At 46.2% G+C, this 21642-nt stretch overlaps 1 protein-coding gene and 2 long non-coding RNA genes across 3 annotated transcripts; 2 read left to right on the top strand and 1 right to left on the bottom strand.

The window, feature by feature from the left end:
- Positions 1 to 3795: 3795 nt before the first annotated feature.
- LOC117051626 lies at positions 3796 to 6809 on the bottom strand. The gene is made up of 2 exons (XM_033158190.1): positions 6715 to 6809; positions 3796 to 4803 (listed from the first exon to the last, which is right to left on the bottom strand). The coding sequence occupies exons 1-2, from the start codon at positions 6761 to 6763 to the stop codon at positions 3968 to 3970; spliced, it is 885 nt and encodes a 294-aa protein (XP_033014081.1). The 5' UTR covers positions 6764 to 6809; the 3' UTR covers positions 3796 to 3967.
- Positions 6810 to 15636: 8827 nt separating this feature from the next.
- LOC117050586 lies at positions 15637 to 16554 on the top strand. Its single transcript, XR_004427107.1, has 3 exons — positions 15637 to 15667; positions 15888 to 15944; positions 16532 to 16554. It is a non-coding gene; the product is annotated as an uncharacterized LOC117050586 (long non-coding RNA).
- Positions 16555 to 19386: 2832 nt separating this feature from the next.
- Positions 19387 to 21565, top strand: LOC117051102. Its single transcript, XR_004427149.1, has 3 exons — positions 19387 to 19443; positions 20182 to 20214; positions 21489 to 21565. It is a non-coding gene; the product is annotated as an uncharacterized LOC117051102 (long non-coding RNA).
- Positions 21566 to 21642: the final 77 nt, after the last annotated feature.

Raw genomic sequence — 21642 nt, 5'->3', positions numbered from 1 at the left:
CTGTAGCTTGACATCCAAAAAGCCTGGTTTTATTTTTTTCTTTGGTGAAGCGGGCGGTGCAGTTGTCAAAGGGCTACAAACCAACCAGCGAGGGGGGGGGGGAAAGGCCTCTCTTGAGCCGTGGTAGGCCAGAAGAAGTCACGCGATTAAGACGCATTAACCAATAAAGGCTTCCGGGGGCGGGCTTACTCTAGTGGCAGGAGGAAGGAATTCTTGTTTGCTTGTTTTCAGGCATGGTGAGAGCCAAATTGTGAGCGGAGTGAGGAGGGAAACTCCATGCAAAACTGCATGTCAATCACGCGGGGCTGCGACGGAAATGAGCAAACAGCCAACCAACAGCCCTGCTAACAGGAGATTGATGGAGAGGCTGGGGCCACCGTGTGGATATTCTGTTTAGCTGTGCCAATCCTTGATGCCAGAGTGAAACCTCATAATAGCTTGTTGCAAAGTAGACCAAAAGCTTGTTTTAGGTCACACATTGTTGCAGTGCACGGTTAAACTGTGCAACTTTCTCCTGCAGGAGGCAGTAATGGTCACGAACTTGGACAACTTTAAAAGAGGACTGGGCAAATTGCATAGGGGGGGCTGGTTGTTAGGCACATTAACCACTCAATTTACGCTATTGTTTATTTATTTTTACCCCAGAGGGAGCGAGTCTGGCTTCTCCAGGGAGGGAGTTCCAGAGTCTGGGAGCAGGCACTGATTACCCCATACTGTATAGATAAACAAGTGTTTACATTATTTTTCTTCAGTGGAACTTGAGGCAAGGTACATAGAATATGCAGGTAGTTTTCTTCCAGGCACAAACCCAACTCCGGCCGTGCTTAGCTTAAGCAACCTTAGTGTAGGATTGGAGTGGGGAACATTAGGCCAGCGGGGGTGGGGGTGGGGGTGGGGGTGGGGAAATGTGACCTTCCAGGTCTCTTACCTGGCTCAAGCCACGTCCCTTGTTGGCTGTGCTCTGCTCCCTTATTGAGTGCTCTTGCTAGGCTGGAATGTGTTATTGAACTCTGATCCTTTCTAAGAGTTAACTATTGGGGGAGCTTCTTAATTATTTTTCTCTGTTATTGCATGGTTATTATGGGAAGCTGTCTTACTGAGTCAGACCATTAGTCCCTTCTGACCCCTGGTCCTGTAAGCTAGGGATGATGGGAGTTGTAGTCCAATAAAAGTCGAACTAGTTGAGAAACACTGCTCTGGGTCAATATTGTCCACACTGACTGGAAGCAGCTCTTTGGAGACATTCACACCTTTACCTGGAGATGCCAGGGATTGAACCTGGGACCTTTGAGACGCTCTACCGCTAAGCTACAGTGCCAGTGGGTCAAGACTGGCAGCCTTGTGACATCATCTGCTCTTTTTGGCCTAGTAGATTTGCATATCCTAATCTGCTCATGTGACTTCACATTTCCTTGGTTCCATAGTAGTTCTGACTTTCAGGTCCCTCATGAGACCAGCTCCAAAGTGATTGCTTTGAATAATGTTTAGATCAGGGATGGAGACCATGTAGCTTTCCAGGTGTTGAACTGCAGCTCCATTCATCCCTGACTATTGGCCAAGCTTTGGGAGGTGATGGGAGTTGTAGTCCCAAAGTCTGGGTGGGTCCCAGGCTGCAGAAGGCTGCCGTACATTGTAGAAACAATTGCAGCAAATTAAAATAACTTCCCTTTCCGTCACTGTGTCTCCTGTCAGGAGTAAGCCAGCAGTAAATCACAGTGGCAAGTTGGAGTTAACTCTTTACAGGTCTTAGCAAAAACATGATCTGCACAGGAGTGTCAGGCCTAATGAGCACAACAACACATCTGGTGCAGGTCTTGCTCTCCACAAAGCAGTTGCTGAGACTGAAGGTGCCCACCTTCCCATAGGTGCCTAAGTCCGCCTCTTCTCTTCCCCAAGCAATTGGAGACTATATATGTGCGTCACCAATATCTCCTCTGCCCTTTTCATGCCTCTCCGGGTTCTGGGAGACCAAAGGGGAGGGAGGTTTGTTGAAGCAAACCCATCTCTGCCTCTTGGCCTCTCTCCTGCCTGCTTCCCTGCTTCAGCTTCTGCCCCTCATTCTGGACTGCTCTCTGCCAAAGACTCCCCCCTGCTCACTAAGCCCTGTTACCCCTTCAGCTTCTGACAACTCCTCTTCCCAATCTTCTCTCTCTTCTCCCTCTGACCACTCATTGCTGTCCCACCACTACTTCCCGGGCTCTGAGCCTTCTTCCCTTGGTGGTTCCCCAGCCGGTTCCTCCCACTGATCCTTTGCATCCAACCCGTCTTTGACGCCATCCAGTTTTCCCAAGCAGAGCTTGTCTTGGGCTGTAACATCTTATTCCAAAGACGAAAGCATTCTCTGCAGCCCATGCTGACCACTTTGCCAAACATTGTGGGAATCAGATCACTCCCATCTGCTACAGCTTGGAATCCACAGTGCAAATCTAGAAGGGATGTCTAACTTTAGTGGATACATTTAATCAGTTGTGTGACGATAAGGACTGAAGAACAAAGAGGATCTACTTACCTGCCCACCCACCCTCAAAGCACTTCTGAATTTTTAAATTTATTTTAAATGTTTGTTAGTTGCTTTTCTACAAAGCACTCATGGTGATGTGCAACAAAGCTAAACAAAAATGACCTATGAAAGAAAGAGAAAACCATTTACAAAAAAACAAAATCCAGCACAGCAAGGAAATTATTGATAAGAGCTGGAGCTAAAACAACAACAAACAAGCAAACACAAATCAACAGGCACTTAGTCTGTGGAGGGGCTGGAAAACAGGATTGTCTTCATCTTCTGGTAAAACATGAATAGTAAAGAGAACAAGTGCTCTTCTCTGGGAAGATTCTTCCATAATATAGGTTCTACCACGAGAAGACCCCCCACCATTCAATGAAGCCACACACTTCAGAGAGAAGATTGAGAAGCAGGAGGGGGGAGGGGTAACGGGGTATATGAAGATTTAAAAAGTTGGTATATGTATTAGATGATTTACCTGTCAGTTATGTTTTGTTTTGTAAGTTATGTTTTAAGTTAAGTCCTGTTAACTTATTTTGTGTTTTGTAATAATATGAAAAATTAATAAAGTTTTCTATTTAAAAAAAAAAAATGAAGCCACACACTTTCCTAAAGGTTGTTACAGTTGCTCAGGTTTCATAGAATTGTAGAGTTTGAGGGGACTCGAAGGGTCATCTAGGTGACAGGACCATCCAAGCTCTGCTTAAAAGCCTCAAATGAAGGAGAGTCCATAACCTCCTAAGGGCGACTCTTCCACTGTCCCTGGACCTGAGAGCAAGGGTAGGAAGAAGTGGGAGGATGTTCTCCCTAAGGCATGCTGGGCTCAAAACTGCTTAGGGTTTAAAGGTAATTACAACCACCTTGAATTGGGTCCAGTAGCTTGGTGGCATCCTGGACAGCTGTGGCAATACAAATACCTTCTTTTTGTCGTCTTTTCTGTTGGAACAATCAGGCCACAAAATCCTATACCAGCTGCCCGTCTTCAAGGGCAGCCCCGGCGTAGAGCACATTGCAGTAGTCCAGTCTACAGATTGGTGCATAAGTATTTTTAATTAGAAAGCAAGTGACTATTGGACAGCGCCTGCCCCATCCCAATGATCTCAACACCAAAGCTCTACGGAGTAGAAGAAAGAAAGCTTTTTTTATTAACGTCCTCTCTAGGGAGTCGGACTCGGGTTGCAAGGTATGCGAAGTTTAGCAGCTCAGCTGGTAGCCTCAGTTAGATGGTCAGAGCACCAATGCTGGGAAGAGCTGGGATGAAGGTGTTGGGTCTTTTTTTAAAGAGCCTTAAAAATACATCCTGCTTGGGGACTATTGCTAACATCTGGAATAGTGGTGGCCAACATGATGCCCTGCAGATGTTTCCATCACCCCTGACTAATATCCAAGCTGCAAGGGCTGATGGGAGCTCAAAACCTGGAGAGCATCAGGTTGCCTTCCTTTGATCTAGAATGTCCAAGAGGACTAAAACTGCCCATGGTGCGTGGGGCTCATGAACTGAAGGTTGATCGACTGCATTGGTGCTGAACTTGGGATAGCTATTGGGGCAGGTTGGATGTTCCTGTGGCCTTTGCCGTCCTGCAGGAGGAAAGGCGGCTCGCCGGGAGCCGCCGCAGCAGCCACGCACGGCATGCTGGTGATGACCATGATGTCCGGCCGCAAGGTGGGACTCGTTTCTTGCGGCGTGGGCAGCCCAGGAGCGCCGGTGAGGGACGCTTTGCTGGCGTAACTGAGAGCTAGTTGCTCCAAACGCCTCTTCTTGAAGAATGCCTGGGTGGTGGCATGCAGCGGCTGGAGGAGGTGAGGGACCGGTTGCCCTGGGTGCAGGAAGAAATCGAAGCCAGAGCAGTCCGATGGGTCGTACGCCAGCTGCCGGGACGCCTCACCCTTGCTGGGCCAGGCGAAAGGGAACGGGAGGGTGAAATCTTCAGTGAGCACCCGGATCGCAAAGTCATCCTCTTTGCCAAACTCTTTGTAGGCTCTCTGGATGCTGCGGAAATGGTCCTCCCACCTCTTCATGTCTCCGTCGTAGATATCAGGGAAGGAGCCCGGGAGAGTTTGGACCAGCCTCGGGGGTGATGAGGTCATTGCTGCGGTGGAGCCCGGCAGGCTGTAGACAACTCCGGTAGAGGTGTTGTGCGGAGCCGCCTGGCTAAAGAGATGGGGCGGTGGCAGAAGAGGTGGAGGAAGCAGGAAGTCTTGCGAGGTGTTCCCTCCCCCAGGCTTGGTACCACTTCCTGCAATGGGGAGTGGCTTGCCCTGTTGCAGCGGGGCAGGGAGACCTGGGATCCCTTCATCACCTGTGAGTGTACAACCCAAAGGATTAGGATCAAATGGCAGCAAATCCACTCATTCGCTTGCTGGAGACAAGTTGCTCTTGAGTCTCTGGTGAGCAGGATGCCCAAGATACTACAGATAATCACCCCGGCGATCTCATTGGTGCTGTGATTTGGAGTAGGTAAGAAACAGCGGAGAGCCCCCTTTGAACAGTGGGAGAGATTCTCACTTTTGCTGACTTTCTCCATACCCTAGCACAAATGAGATAAGCCCCCCCCCCCAGTGGTGTAGGGAGCCGCTTTGCCGCCCGGAGCGGCAAATGTGGGGGCACCCCCCGGGGGTGGGGTGCTGCTCCCTAGCGTGCGCCCTGACGGCACAACGCATGTGCAGCATCTAGGGTGGAGTGTGCATGTGCGGACATGCGCACTCCACCCAAGATGCCGAGCGTGAGCGGCCAGCACCCCTTCCGTGTGGGCACAGCCTTCAAAGTTGCCCCCACCACACAGGAGGGGTGCCGAGAGGCGACTTGGGAGGGGGGGGTGGCGCCAAGTGTCACCCTCCCTCCAGGCTGGCACCTGGGGCGCTCCACCCCCATCGCCCCCCCCCAGTACGCCACTGCCCCCCCAACTCTCCCCCCTAAGTCCAGGGGACTTGGTGACAACCCAAGAGAATGACTGTCACAACGGAACACCCTGACGAGTTCCAGAGTGCATGGAAGTGCCAATTACCTTCCCGCCACAGCAGTACCTATTTATCTACTCGCACTGGTGTGCTTTCGAACTGCTAGGTTGGCAGGAGCTGGGGCAGAGCAACTGAAGCTCACTCCATCGTGGGGATTCGTACCGCCGAGCTTCCGATCAGCAAGCCCAAGAGGCTCAGTGGTTTAGACTAACTAGTAAGCTAAACTTATCACCTGTAGACCTCCAGCTAGATTTGGCAGTAGTTTTTCAAAAGAGAAAAAGGAAGATCCACACATAGGTTTTTCAATAGTGGCACCTATTCTACCCAACAGTTATTACTCCCCACCTTTCCAATAAAATTTACTGATAGGTCCAAGACCTTTTCATTTACCAAGGCCTTTTAAAGGTGAACTGGATGAATGATGGGCTTTTTCTTACTGCTTTTCTTCTTGTGCTTTATCCTTGAATTATTTGGGGTGTGGGTTTTTTTTAATAGCAGGGTGATTTTTTTTGGAGGGTTGCATTGGTGTGTATAAGCTGGGGTTGGTCCTATTGGGCAAAGCAGCTCTCTAAGGGTACTAATAAGCCAGCCAATAAGCTGGTTTCATTCAACCGTGACCTCAAGAGAGTCAGGATGTGTAAGCCTGGAAGTCGATTTGGCAAATGAAAGTGGGGGGAAAGATGATGACTGTCAAAAATAAAGGGATGGATGGATAAAGGAACTGAGAGGATGTGACAGATGGAGAGTGACTGATAGGCAGCAAATAAGCTGATGAGAAAGGTGAAAAACTTTGATAGTGTACATGGGTCCAGTTTTCTTATGAGTGGCATTGATTTGTGGAGTCCATCAGCCTTTGCAGGCCTGGACCATTCCAGATGTTTTGGACTGGCACTGGAGCTGCTGGGAGTTGTTGAACAAACCATCTGCAAAGCTCCAGATTGGCAAAAGTGGGTCTCCATCATTCCACACTATACTTCATTTCAGCTACTAGTTCTCCATGAAGATCACATAGTGTTCAACCAGGCCCCTCCTTCTCAAAGTGCTCCACCAAGGGCTTCCATTTTGAGAGCCGCCACACGTTCCTCTGGGTTGTCAGTTTAGGGTCAGCCAGCACAATTTAGGAGGCTGAATTGGGCCATGGAACTCCCGGTTCCCGGTCTCAACTCTGCACCCTTCCTTTTCGTTTTTCCTAGAACTAGTTAGGCTCTTGCTTTCCCTCCCAGACCCCGCAGTATGCTTCCCAGATCCATCACCTGAAGGCTGAGGTGGGTTATCCAAAGTCTCTGGTACTAAGGAAGCCATTGTAACTTATGAGAGGTGGATACGGAACGGGGTTGGGGGAACAATTGTTGACTATTGTCACCTAGGAAACTACAATGGCTCTATGATGACATCACAACAGATGAATGGGGGTGAAGGGGGCAGCATAGTGATGCAAACAATGAGTGCTGAATAGGGGGAAATGGCTCTTTGTTTTATTATGGTGGGGGGGAAATAAATAAAAAATAATGAGGACTGTTGATGTGTGTGTGGGGGGGGGGTGTACGGGTGGAGGAATTAACGAAGGGGTGCACGCAAGCGTTAATTTTATTATATTATTTAATTTATAACAATTTTTATTAATCACCAACTCATAAAAAATAACACGGCTGGGCACCATGAAAGCACTAAAACATCTTAAAATAAAGAACAAATGGCCAGCACTGAACTGGATTTATTATCTTAATTGTATATATAAACAATAATGAATATTATCTCTGCAGTCTTCCTCAACCTAGTACTCTCAAGATGTTTGGACTAGAACTCCCAGCACCCCAGACTGGGGGCACCGGCATGAGAGTGTGGGGCATATTTTAATTGTTCTCTAGCTGGAGGGGAAGAAAAGGGTGTAGGAAGTGGAATAAGATACAGGATATTTCCAAGCCCTTATCAATATCCTACAGTCAGCTAAAGACAACCAAACATGCCCTGCCCTCCGCCCCAACCTCCCTCACTGCCAAGGGAAAATAAAAAAATGAATAGAAAGAGAACCTACCCAAGTGATGCTGACACAAAAACCTCCCACATACACTAAGTAAAATAAAACGTTTACTATCCCCCTCTCCCCCCACCTCTCTTCTCCATAAACCTTATACAGTACGGTATACATCATTGTAATCTCACCTGGCATCACCATGACCTGTGCCTGACAGCATAACATGTCCTTTTCACAGTTAAAGATAAAGGACCCCTGGATGGCAAAGCCTTATTCCACCTGCCTTGCCCCACCCCCTGGCCCTGGGTCTCTTCATAAGGGAGCTGTTCCTGAAGGAAGAACTGTGAGGGGAGAGACTCCATCAGGCAAGGCCTCCTTCCACCTGCCTTGCTCCACCCTCTACTCTTTGCTTCTCAATTTGTATTGTATTATTTTATGTACTGTGGCTTGCCGTTATTTTATTGATTGGTTTAGAAATTGTTTATTGTAAATGCTGAGTGGATTTCTGTTTAACTTTTATATGTTGATATTATTTTATATTACTCTAATAATTGTTGAATGTTACTTTTTGATGTAGGTTGCTTATTTTAAAGTTTTGTTTTATTATCACATTTTTGTATTGCATTAGATTGTTATAAGATGTACATTTTTTGTTTCTTCTGCTTGTAAACCGCCTTGAGTATCATAAGATAGAACAGTGTTTTTCAACCACTGTTCCGCGGCACACTAGTGTGCCGCGAGATGTTGCCTGGTGTGCCGTGGGAAAAATTTGTTTATTTGATTCCTATTCAAGAGAATTACTTTATATATAGTCAATATAGGCACAGAGTTAATTTTTTTAACATTTTCTAATGGTGGTGTGCCTCATGATTTTTTTCATGAAACAAGTGTGCCTTTGCCCAAAAAAGGTTGAAAAGCACTGAGATAGAAAGGCAGTATACAAATAAAAAATTATTATTATTATTATTATTATTATTATTATTATTATTATTATTATTAAGTCCAGTCACAGGCGACTATGGGGTTGCGGCGCTCATCTTGCTTTCAGGCTGAGGGAGACGGCTTTTGTCCACAGACAGCTTTCCGGGTCATGTGGCCAGCATGACTAAACTGCCTCTGGCGCAATGGGACACCGTGATGGAAACCAGAGCACACAGAAACATCGTTTACCTTCCCACCGCACCTGTACCTATTTACTTGCACTGGCATGCTTTCAAACTGCTAGGTTGGCAGGAGCTGGGACAGAGCAACAGGAGCTCACCCCGTTGTGCGGATTCGAACCGCCAACCTTCCGCAAACAAGATGAATTTTAACAGGGAGAAATGTAAAGTACTACACTTGGGCAAAAAAATTGAAAGGCACAAATACAGGATTGGTGACACCTGGCTTGAGAGCAGTAAATGTGAAAAGGATCTAGGAATCTTGGTAGACCATAAACTTGACATGAGTCAACAGTGTGATGCAGCAGCTAAAAAAGCCAATGCAATTCTGGGCTGCATCAATAGGAGTATAGCATCTAGATCAAGGGAAGTAATAGTACCACTATATTCCGCTCTGGTCAGACCTCACCTGGAATACTGTGTCCAGTTCTGGGCACCACAGTTCAAGAAGGATACTGACAAGCTGGAACGTGTCCAGAGGAGGGCAACCAAAATTGTCAAAGGCCTGGAAACGATGCCTTATGAGGAATAGCTTAGGGAGCTGGGTATGTTTAGCCTGGAGAAGAGAAGGTTAAGGGGTGATATGATAGCCATGTTCAAATATATCAAAGGATGTCATATAGAGGAGGGAGAAAGGTTGTTTTCTGCTGCTCCAGAGAAGCGGACACAGGGCAATGGATTCAAACTACAAGAAAGAAGATTCCACCTAAAGTCCTAAACATTAGGAAGAACTTCCTGACAGTAAGAGCTGTTAGACAGTGGAATTTGCTGCCAAGGAGTGTGGTGGAGTCTCCTTCTTTGGAGGTCTTTAAGCGGAGGCTTGACAGCCATCTGTCAGGAATGCTTTGATGGTGTTTCCTGCTTGGCAGGGGGTTGGACTGGATGGGCCTTGTGGTCTCTTCCAACTCTGATTCTATGATTCCAATTGGCAAGCCCAAGAGGCTCAGTGGTTTAGACTGCAGCGACACTTGCATCCCAACTGCTTTTCACGGAGGTTGAGTTAAACTGATCCTGTAGAACGGAGATACTTTTCTGGCTCAGGCATAGCCTTTAGTTCCATCATTTAACATGGGACCCAGCTTTAATTTTTTTTTAATAATAAGTGTGCCTTTTCTCTCTAATTTTTCTCCCTTTAGGAGTTAGAGCACCTGCTTTGCATGCTAAAGAGCCCAGGTAAAACCTCTGGCATCTCCAACCTCTGGAAAGAGTTTTATCCAAAACCTTTTAAAGTTGCTGGTTGGGCCAGTGGTCTGACTCAGTTTATGCCAGCTCCTCAGGTTCCCTTCCTTGCCTGCTGTGGACACTGCACAAGCACGTTGCTGTGCAGTTGTAGACCCTTTCACCCTGAAATTTTCATGCCTCCTTTTCTTGATTACATCTCTGAACCCTAAAAAATAAAAATAAAACGTCAATTGAAGACCAATGACTTAGAAGAACAAGTAGCATCTTGCCAATCTATCCACTAGGTGGCAGTCATAGACCTCTATTTTGCCTCTCCTTTGGGAGTCTTCGATTTATAAAGTGAGTCTGACAGCTCCGTTGTCCAAATATGAGACATCTATTTAAATTTGCTCTGTTTCCCAAGCAAAAAGGCGATGTAAAGAAAACTGTTCCTTCTCTTCTAAATCAGACTTTGATTTCTGGTGGGAAAAGTCATTAAAAAAAAATCCCATGTAACATAAATTTAAGCACAACCCGCTGTTTGCCTCACACTGGGGCAGCATACGGCCAAGTGTGACTTACAGGAGATAGGAGATGAGGCTGGGATGGTGGTTTCCAGCAACTCTTGAGATGCCCAGGGTGGCTTGAGCCGTGTCCTGCTGCTGCCTGGCCATGGTTTAGATCAGCAGTTGCTAAAGTGGGCAGTACCACCCCCTGGGGTGCACTAAAAGGACAAGGGGTGGAAAACTTGAGAGAACAGCTGCTGCCAACAGGGTTCTCAAAATTTAGCAGGCAGAGGCGTGGTGCTGTGGTGTAAACCACTGAGCCTCTTGGACTTGCCAGTCAGGTTGGCGGTTCAAATCCCCATGATAGGGTGAGCTCCCGTTGCTCTGTCCCAGCTCCTGCCAACCTAGCAGTTTGAAAGCATGTCAGTGCAAGTAGATAAATAGGTACCACTGTGGCAGGAATGTAAACAGAGTTTCTATGCGCCATTGGGATGAGAAAGTTTGGACTTGGCGGGTTCTTGGTTGGGCGTTTCTGGCTGAGCCAGGGCTACGCCAGCAAAAGCCCCTCTCCTTGGCTGAGCCAGAGATCTGCTGGCATAACTCCCTCATCCTGCATCAGAACAGAAGCCGGTATAAGTCCCCAAAGGGGGCATCCTGGCATGTGTGGTGGAGGTGGCCCAAGGACAGGAGAAACTTACACCTGTTCCAACCCTACCAGCTTGGTTATGTGATCTGCCAAACCAGAGAAATGATGCAGGTGAAAAGGGCAGTGTAAATCAAGCTCCTCGTGAACGGAGTTTGGAAGTGGAGTAAGTTAACCCAACATGACACAGCAGCAGCAAAAGTTGTGGCAGCTTTCTATTGTTAGGATTGTTCTGTGAATGTTTAAAGGAATGTATTTGGCCTGGCTTTTTGCTGATGGTGGCATTGTGTGAACACTGCTGGGGGACGGGGACGGGACCTGTGTACATGAGTACAGTCGTACCTTGGTTCACGAATGCCTTGCGACTCAAACGTTTTGGCACAATCGAATCACACCTGAAGCACCCTTAGCCTTCAAGAAACCACAAGACCCCATTGCACCAACTTCCAGATGATGGACACTAGCTTTTAATTTAACTAACTAACTAACTAACTAAATAAATAAATAAATAGATACTGCAAATCTTAAAGCTGCTCATCCCTGGATTAGATTAGACTAGGCCTGTGAGTTACTTTGTTAGCTGTTAGCTAATAAATGAGCACAGTTGTGCAGGCATGTGTGCAAATTTTTTGGCCGGTTTTGTAGTTCTTTTGAATGGGTCCAGTATTAAGAGTTTCCAATCTGGAACCAATCCCAGGTGGTGTCCTTTTAAAAGAAGATTGCTTTTCAAGTCTTGGTGGGTGATAAGGTCTAGTTTCATTCCAGGAAGAAAAGTCACTGCTGATTTGTGCAGATGACATCTATGATAAGCACATACAAGGCCAGTTACCCAGATTCCACCCCTGCTCAGTTGGCACGGCTATCTAGATTCCGCTGAAGCAATCAGCATTCAGTGGAACAGGCCCTGTTAACAGGTGTCACATAATACTTTCCCTGCTTTTGTAAAGAAATAATAGAATCATGGAATCAAAGAATTGTAGAGTTGGAAGGGACCCTGAGGATCATTTAGTCCAACCCCCTGTAATGCAGGTGCCACTGTGGTCTAAACCAATGAGCCGCTTGGGCTTGCCAATCAGAAGGTTGGCAGTTCGAATCCCCGCAACAGATTGAGCTCCTGTTTTTCAATCCCAGCTCCTGCTAACCTAGCAGTTCAAAAGCATGCCAGTGCAAGTAGGTAAATAGGTACTGCTGCAGCGGGAAGGTAAATGGTGTTTCCATGCACTCTGGTTTCCACCATGGTGTTCCATTGTGCCAGAAGCGATTTATTCATGCTGGCCACATGACCTGGAAAGCTGTCTGCAGACAAACGCCGTCTCCCTCAGCCTGAAAGTGAGATGAGTGCCCAACCCCAGTCACCTTTGACTGGACCTAACCGTCCAGGGGTCCTTTACCTTTTTTACCTATGTAGCAATGCAGGAATATGCAGCTGTCTCATATGGGGGATCAAACCTGCAACTGATCTTTCTGTGTGGCAGCACCTAATTCATACTATGATAATCATAGAATCATAGAGTTGGACAGGACCAAGAGGATCAGCTAGATCAAACCCTTGCAATGAGGAGTTTTTGCCCAATATGTGGCTCAAACCCACGATCCTGAGATTAAGAGCCTCATGCTCTACCAAAACAATACAAGACATCCTTTGAAACTCACTTTTCTCTGAATAAACTCATGTGGAGCGTGGAATCTCAGCCAGCTTGGATTAATCTCACATTTCTTTATAGAGAATCAAATTTCTGTTAGTTATGTATGAAGTCGGCTTTCCTTCTTTTTCTTTGTCTTCAGACTGCCAGTCTGTGTGCAATAGGGATTCCAGGGCATACCGGAAAGTTACTTTTGCACAATTAAAGTGCGTTACAGCACTCTGTTACCCTAGCACAAGAAATCCACTTCAAAACAAAACAAAAACCCTGTCATTTTATGGTAAGGAAAGCGAGTAGTGTGGACTAAACAAAGGATTTGCAGGAAGATGTATAAGATCCACACAAGCAAAGTATTGTAGTATTGCCCCGCAAGCAAATGAGAATGAATTCTCAAGGAAGACCAAACATAACAGGGGCAGCATTTCCTGTTTCACCACTTGAAGTGGAACAGGAAGTGCCATCCCACCCTGTCGCTATCACACTTCCTGTGCCACTGCCTCCACCACTGTTGACGGTGGTGTCGGCATTGGTGCCAATTTCCGATTTCACAAAATCTCATGAGACCTTGCCAAACTCTCATGAGATATTGTGGAGTGCATGAGATCTCACAAGATCTTGGTGAGATCTTGCTGGAAATCAGTGTGGCTTTTCTGCGAGTGGTAGAGGAGGCAGGGTGTGTTGTGCCTTGGGCGTCCTGCTTTGGGGGCTTCCAATGCCCATAGCGGCTGCTTCACCCCATTTCATGGGTGGGCCAGCCCTGTGACATAGTGTAAGCTTTGTGCAAGTTTCCATACAGAATTCAAAGTGCTGGCTATGACCTATAAAGCCCTATATGGCTTGGGCCCAGGCTGCCGAAAAGAATCCTAAATTCTGAGTGGAATGTCCATAATAAAGGGTATCCAAAAATCCTTAAAGTTTCTGTCTGGGGTTTTCAGCAAATTAACAACTTCACCAAACTAAGTCGTTTATCTTGCTAATCATAAGCTTGGTTGAGTTTCCAGTTTTTATGCCGTTGCAAGTATTAGGTAAGGTAAAAGTAAATGACCCCTGGATGGTTAAGTCCAGTCAAAGGTGACTATTGGGTGCAGTGCCCACCTCGCTTCAGGCCAAGGGAGCCGGCATTTGTCCACAGACAGCTTTCCGGGTCATGTGGCTAGCATGACTAAGCTGCTTCTGGTGCAACGGAACACCGTGACGGAAACCAGAGCGCACGGAAAAACTGTTTTCCTTCCTGCCACAGTGGTACCTGTTTATCTACTTGAACTGGCATGCTTTCGAACTGCTAGATTGGCAGGAGCTGGGACAGAACAATGGCAGCTCACCCCGTCTCAGGGATTTGAACCACTGATCTTCTGATTGGCAAGCCCAAGAGACTCTGTGGTTTACACCACAGTGCCACCTGCATCCCTTTTGCAGGTATTAACTATGCTATGGTTAAAACGCTTAAAACACGGTCTTGAAAATCAACAAAATGTATCTGTCCCACATAATGAATTCAAAATATTAATATTTCATTACAGAGGTGTTTAAGAGTCCACGTAGCTGTTGGCTCTGGAAGCAGAGTGTCCTTTCTGCAATAGTGTCCCTGTGATGAATCAGTTCCTCTGACCTTTCCTTCCAGATAAGGTAATTTGGCGACACTCTCAATGGATGCTTTAAGTTTGGGCAGTGTGGCTTGTGGAGATGGGTCAATAAATAGCAGCTTCCGAGCCAGCACTTAACACCTTTGAACGATTTCGCACCCGGGACGGAAGCCTGATCCCAGGCTAAAATGAAGCTCTTGGTTGTAGCCGCCGTTCTTTTAATCTCTGCACTTTGTGCAAGAGAAACGGATGCACAGGTGAGATGGAAACGGACTTCTAGGAGAAATGCAGCACCAGCTTTTAATTGGATGCTAGTTGGAGTGGGGTGGGGTGGGAAACTTAAACCAATGTGAATCAAAAGTGTCATGTTCTTTATTGTCCAGAAGCCCCGTACCCAGCACTGCTCGGGAATTATTAAAAAATAAAAATTGAAACTAGTGGTTAAAATCAGGACAGTTTTTAAAGGTTCCGTTTGCCTTCTTGATTAAAAATGTCATCTGGTCCAAAAATAGATGAAAACCTGCTCCTTTACCTCAGGCACCATCATGCAAGATTTAGTTATGGTAGCTTAAGAATTTTCCAAATGCACAGCGAACAAACATTTTTCCAAAATAATTTGTAGATACCTGTGCCTTCCTTCAGAGATGGAAGTCAAGGCACTGTTTATAAAAAAACCAGAGAGTTTTGAGAGGGCATCTTGCCTGTAAGAAGAAGCAGGGGAGGCCAGTGTGGTAACAGCAGCCCCATCCCATTGCTGTGTTAGTTGACTTATCTCAGTTTCTCATTTCTCTTTAGCACAGTTCTCCACGTAGATTGCATTAAAGAAAAAGTAATTCTGAAAATTCATCAGCATTTCAGTACGAATTTCTCCTAAGTTTTATTTGTTTGCATGCAATTTCCCCTAATATACACATTTCTGCAAGGCAGTACCCATTAATGTAATACATTTTGTATGCTATTTTCACTAATGCTCACACTTTACTTTACCCTGGTATTGCGCATGCATGTTTGTACACATTACCTGGCTGGTAATTTGGAAAGGTGGCTGCAATTCAGTTTGCACATTGTTTCGGAAAGGGCAGATTAGGATAGTTCACTTTTAAATACAACCGAGTTGAACTTCTTCCCCACTCCTTGCAACATGGAAGGTGACTGTCTGAAGTGGGGAGCTTTGGGTTAAAACCTTGCTTTCCCGTACTGTATGTTCATGTCTCCCAACTGCGGACAGGGCTTGAGTCCATATACAGTGCTTCCAGAGAACGCAACAAACCCTTTCATACTCGGATATAAGAGAGTGACTAAGGCAGAACTCCTATGCACACTTACCAGGGCGTAAGTCCCATTGAACTCAATGGAAGTTACTTCTGACTCTGAATAGGAATGAATAGGATTGTACTGTGAATCCTGCTTGCAAATAATGGCTTATGTCACAGAGTCTATTTCAAATTAAATTCATGGAAGCTAACAGCATCGTTTCAATTGTCTGTGTTTTTTAATCGCAGTGGAATCCCAGCGGTGCTGGTTTTGGTGCCTCCGTAAGTATGATACATTTTGTCCATCTGCTTTTGTTAAGGGCTTTTCCTGGAATGATCAGTTTGTGTGCCACATGGAGGCAGCCAAGGGCTATAGATAGGGATGGAATTTCCTGCAAATCTCAACAGCAAGCCTATCCACACTGATTTTTGGTTTTGTTGTGAGGATGTGAGATGGGCAAGAAAAAGGACTGAACCACCTTTGTGTCTTGATCTTTTACAGGTTAGTTATTCGGGCCCAAATGTACCTCCTCCACCTCCGCCTCAGCCTCCTCCTCCAGTAAGTAGGAGAAAGTTTTCTTTGGATCATTGTGACTCTGTGCTATGGGGTATTAAGCTACATAGCTCAATATAGCAATTGGTAGTATAATTATTCAGGGGAGGGTGTTTATCAGAGGGTGCAGCTGGAGCAAGGTCCGAGGTGGTCTCTGTCTTCATTCTGCTCTTTGTTCTCTTAGGTTGCTTATACACCATGCATATAAAGCAAATTTAAAGCTCACACAACCCCCAAACCTTGGGAATTGCAGTATGTTATGGGTGCTGGGAATTGTAGCTCAGTGAAGGGTAAATTACAGTTCCCAGGGTTCTTGGGTGGTGTTGGGGAATGTATGTTTATGCAGCCTTAATTTTTTAATGTTGAGGGTGTATGCAGCAAAATTTTTTTTGAATAATATTTGAACAGGGAGGGCATTCTGGGACAGGGAGCCACCACCGAAAAGGCTCTCTCTCTCTCTCTCTCTCTCTCTCTCTCTCTCTCTCTCTCTCTCTCTCTCTGGTCTTCACTTGGTGGTTCTGCTTGGCATCATTGTAATTTCATTGTGAAGATGTGAGCGTGGCAAATAAGCTATGCATCTCAATCTTTTTCAGGGTTCTTACGATGGCCAAAATTCAGTAAGTATGAGAAACACTTCTTTGGACGATTCAGAGTATGGGGTATCAGACAATTTCGCTCGATTTATGCACCCTCTGATAGCTACTGAAAAGGTTTTCTCTCTGACCTCCTGGAGAACGACCTTTTCCAAGCCCTGCTTAGGGTTGGCATACGTCCAGAATTTCTCGGACATAATTGGAATACTGCAGTCAGAAGCAGTGCCTCTGCGGAAATTGGATAAAATGTCCTGGAAAATCCAGATGCATGGCAACCCATGTCGGCAGTGTTGTTTTTGCCTAATTTCCTTAAAAATAGCTAAAATATGTCAAAAACTTTTTTGGCGATTTTGCCAGAAAAACTCAACAAATCTAAAAAAAATGCTCAGCAACTGTGCCCCCCTCAACAACTCTTGTATCTGGATTTTCACTTTTTGAAATATGGCAACCCTATGCCTGGTTTAACTTTGACCAGAGCCAGCCTCAGTCAGGGCCGGCCCACTCATAAGGCAAGTTGAGGCAACTGCCTTGGGCAGAAGAATCCATGGGGGCAGCAGATCCAGGACCAAGGAACACACATCCTGCTGCCACTGCTGTGGCCGGCTCCTTGGAGGCTGGATTTTCTGCCTCCACAGCAGCACCCCTAATGCCACCTCTACAGTAGTCTCTCTGTGACTAGGAAATGCTGCTAGTCTCCTCCCACCCCTAGGATGATGGGGGTTGCCCTCTGCATCTCCCCAGCATGATTCAGAACCGGCTCCTTTCCTCCCTGCGACAGCCTTTGATTCCCAATTCTACCATCGGGCAAGGTTGATTTGATTCCCCACCTCGTTCCCAATCTTTATTCCCCTCTTGTTCCTGATGTAGATCTTTATTTCTCCCTTGCTTGTGATGTTGATCTTCACCCACCCCTTCTTCCCTGGTAGGGCAGGTGGGCCATTTTGTGGTTTGGCTCAGGTGGCAAAATGTCTTGGGCCGACCCTGGCTCCAGAGCACACATAATGCTGAATTATAGCTGTTTGTGGCTCCCTGCCATTGCATGGATGTGCCAGTACTGACAGTGGCTGGCCCTAGTTTTTTAAGGACCTGGACTTGGCTCGTCAATATGTGCTGTGGTTCTGCTTGGTTTCCATTGTGCTTCTGTAGTGGTGATGTCTGGTGGGCAAGAGACAGGACTCAGCAACTTGCTTACGTATCTTGGTCTTTTTCAGGCTTATCTCGGTGTCCAAGCCCAACCTTGGCAGCCTCCACCTCCCTCAGTAAGTATGAGAGACTCTTCTTTGGATGATTCTAGGTTCTTTGATATGGGGCGTTAGACTAGGCAGCTTGGTTTAGATATCACTTAGTAGTACATGGCTCAGAAACTGAGCATTGAGAAATCAGTTGGAGCAGACTCTGAGGCAGCCTTCACTTGTATCCCTCTCTTTGCTCTCTTAGTTCTTCAGAGTTTTGGGTAATAATGGTAATGAAGGCACCAGGAGGACCTCCCTGGAGAAGGCAGGGAGTCACCATCAAAAAGGTTCTTTCTCTGGTCTACATCCAGGGGATGGAGGGATTGTCCAGAGAAACGTCTTAAGGTGACAATCTCAGTTGATACAAGAGAAGGCAGGCAAGCAGGTATTTGGGTTAGTGCTTTTAAGGATAAGAAAAGCACTTTGAATTAAGCTTGGAAACTCATTTTAAATGGAGCGGAAATATGTAAGGATGCTTAAAACAGAGTTCACAGACCTTTTTGCGTGTGAGGGCCACATTCCCTGTTTATCAGCCCTATGAGGGCCACATGCCAGTGGTGGGCGTGGCCAAAATGAAACCCACACAGGTGCTCCAGATTTCCTTGCTTATTTGGTTTATTTATATTGTATCCAAGGCACTGATACCCCCAGCTTTTATTCAAAAAGAGTGACATGCAGAAATCTCCTTCAAAGGCAGTCCCTGCTCCCAGACTCACAATCTAAAAAGACATGGCACGTGAGGAAAGAGGACTGGGGAGGGAGGAGGTAAAAGCAAGCTGAAGCACTAGTTCTTCAAGTTACAGTTTGTATAGTTCTGCCCATGATGCTATCTCAGATGCACCAGTAAAGACAGATGTCACATTTCCTCCGTATAGTGTTGTTTCATTTATTTAACAACCAGAGGATGGTTTTCATATTTATTTAAACACAGCCCTGTTCTGTGCTAGCTGCCTCACGCACAACTCACACATGCAGTCTGCTTCTAGCTGAGCAACAGCCTCCTGCATATACCGCACGACAGGTTTTCCTCTGAAATATAAGAAACCTCTTAAAGGACTAACACCACACTCCCTAGGCGCAGAGTCTATCTGTCTAGAAGAGCACCAATTCCTCTCCGAGGTCCCTAACAAGAAGACCCTGTGAAGAGCCTGCTGGATCAGGCCCATCTAGTCCAACATCCTGTTCTCACCAGATTCCTGTGGGAAACCTGCAAGCAGGATTTGAGCTCAAGAGCTCTCTCCATTCCTGTAGTTTCCGGGAATTGGTATTCAGGAGCAGTTTATGGTGATGATGTGTGTCGGGCCAGAACTGAGTAACCTGTGCATCTTGATCTTTTCCAGAATTACAGTGGTGGCCCAAAGGGTTGCCATCTTGTGGTTTGGCTCAGGTGGCAAAATGTCTTGGGCCAACCCTGACTCCAGAGCACACATAATGCTGAATTATAGCTGTTTGTGGCTCCCTGCCATTGCATGGATGTGCCAGTACTGACAGTGGCTGGCCCCAGTTTTTTAAGGACCTGGACTTGGCTCGTCAATACGTGCTGTGGTTCTGCTTGGTTTCCATTGTGCTTCTGTAGTGGTGATGTCTGGTGGGCAAGAGACAGGACTCAGCAACTTGCTTATGTATCTTGGTCTTTTTCAGGGTTATCAAGCCCCACCTTGGCAGCCTCCACCTTCTGCAGTAAGTATGAGAAACTCACCTAAGTTCTTTGATACGGGGCATCAGATTACATGGCCCAGTTTAGTAGTTCATGGTTTGGGGTGGTCAGGAAATGTGGGTGCAGGTGGTCTTCCCCTCTCTTTGCTGTTAGTTCTCAAATGCATTTGCATGTCTCCTGTATGATATTAATAATGGTGCCAGGTGAGCCCCCCCCCCTTTAAAATGTGCTGGGGAGGGGAGATTATTGGGTTGCTCTTGTTTTATTTTGATTATGTGTTTTGTTTTTTTATATTGTGATTTTATGTTGAGAAACGCCCTGGGACCTGCAAGCATATGGTGGCATATAAATAATAATAATAATAATAATAATAATAATAATAATAATAATAATAATAATGGTATTCCAAGGTGAGGAGCTGCCACTGAGGCCTCCAGTAACAGTATTGGATCCAGGCCATGAGACTGTTCTTTCAACGGAGAACAAGCCTACAGGGTCTCCCTCTTCTCAGGATTCAGCTTCACCCTGTTGTTTGTCATCTAGCCCAAAACTAAACCCAGGACACCAGTCCAGGGTTTGACCTGTGGACCTCATCCCTACCATATATATTTATTTTTATTTCACAACGTTTATGGGACTCTTTTGATTGTCGTAAAACCTCTAGGCAGCTTGCAAACCTTAGGGAAGGCTTGTCCATATATTCAGTTCTGATTGCTGTGGTGGAAAGCAGGACCAGTGAATTTATGTTTTATTTTCCATAGCAGGTGGGCTTGTATGTTGGCTCCCCTGGCCCGGTGAGTATGACCACGTCTTTGGCCTCCTTGTGCAATATCCCCCTTTTAACTTATCTCAGCTGGGTGGATACACTCACGAGATCTTGCTCAATTTTCTTGGGAGCTAGAGCTTTCTGACTGTCTTTAACAATTTCCCCTCCCCCCCCCCAAGTCCAGAAGAATCTGCTTGAGACTATATTCCTTGTGCAGGAATGAAATTTGTGCAGCGGGAATCGGGAATCGGTGTGACCCAGCACCTCCGTTGAAATGCCTAGATTCGTGAAAACACCACACAAAATACATTCTGTTAAGCAAAATTGTACGCAGATGTGTACATCCAGAGGACTAGCACTAACATACTGATTCATTTCCATGAGGACTTTTTTCGGAAATTGCAAATGTTCAGAACTGAAGTTTCAAAAAATGACAAGCTGATATTGACAGATTTGCCTATCCCGAACTACAAATCCTCCCTAACATGAATAGGGGCTGGGTTATTTATTTATCATCCAAAACATTTATACCCTGCTTTTCCTGATTGGATAAACTCAAAAGCTGGGCTTGGGAAGGGAAATGTGTTGGCAACGTCAGGGGACGTTCAGGTTGGCCGTGGTCAACGGCAAAGCCAGGCGTCTCCCAGCCTTGCTGCCTTCCCTCGTCTCACCCCACCCAACAAGGCCACTGCCTTCACCCCACCTCTCACAAGCCACTTCTGCATGCTGGCTTGGGCTGATGGGAGTTGGAGTCAAACAACATCTGGAGGTCGCAGCTTCCCCATTCCCGCTGGGCCCTCTTTGTTGTAATAGTTCGGTAATAAACCAATCTCTTCGGAGAATCTGCGGTCACTCAAGTGTTGTCCACTGTAAGCCCCACCATCCCTGGCCATTGGCCATGCTGAATGGGGCTGCCAGAAGTGAGAGACCAACAAAATTCGGAGGACCACAGCTTCCCTATCCTTTGGCACAGGTGGAAGCACACCTGTCCACCAATGATTTGAGTGTCATGGGACACCTGCAACAACTTGGGTTTCTGTTAACGTGCTTCTTTTTAATTTGAAAAGGGAAAGAGTATAAATTACAATTAGAGGGAGGAAGATGTGTTTCTCTCATCCATCCCAAACACGTTTTATACACAAACACCCCATCACTGATATTTAAAAAAAAAAAATTTAAAAACTGGGAAGAGAAGGTGCCATTTGTTTTCTAAAAAGAAATTTGTAGAAACAAAACCAACAATTCTTTCTTTCTTTCTTTCTTTCTTTCTTTCTTTCTTTCTTTCTTTCTTTCTTTCTGTAGCAGGGCTCTGGCTACCCTGGCAGTCCAGGGGCTCGTCCTTACCCTCCTCCTCCTCCACCCCGCAATGGCTACCCTGGCTCGGTGAGTATGAGTAGTCTTTTTCTTTCTTCCCTATCTTTTCATAGAAACCATGTGAGCCGTCTGATCCTAGTCC

This window comes from Lacerta agilis, chromosome 8 (assembly GCF_009819535.1).
Source record: "Lacerta agilis isolate rLacAgi1 chromosome 8, rLacAgi1.pri, whole genome shotgun sequence".
Classification (NCBI taxonomy): Eukaryota; Metazoa; Chordata; class Lepidosauria; order Squamata; family Lacertidae; genus Lacerta; species Lacerta agilis.
The sequence above is the reverse complement of the archived record's forward strand: the minus strand, read 5'-3'. Positions and strand labels throughout refer to the sequence as shown.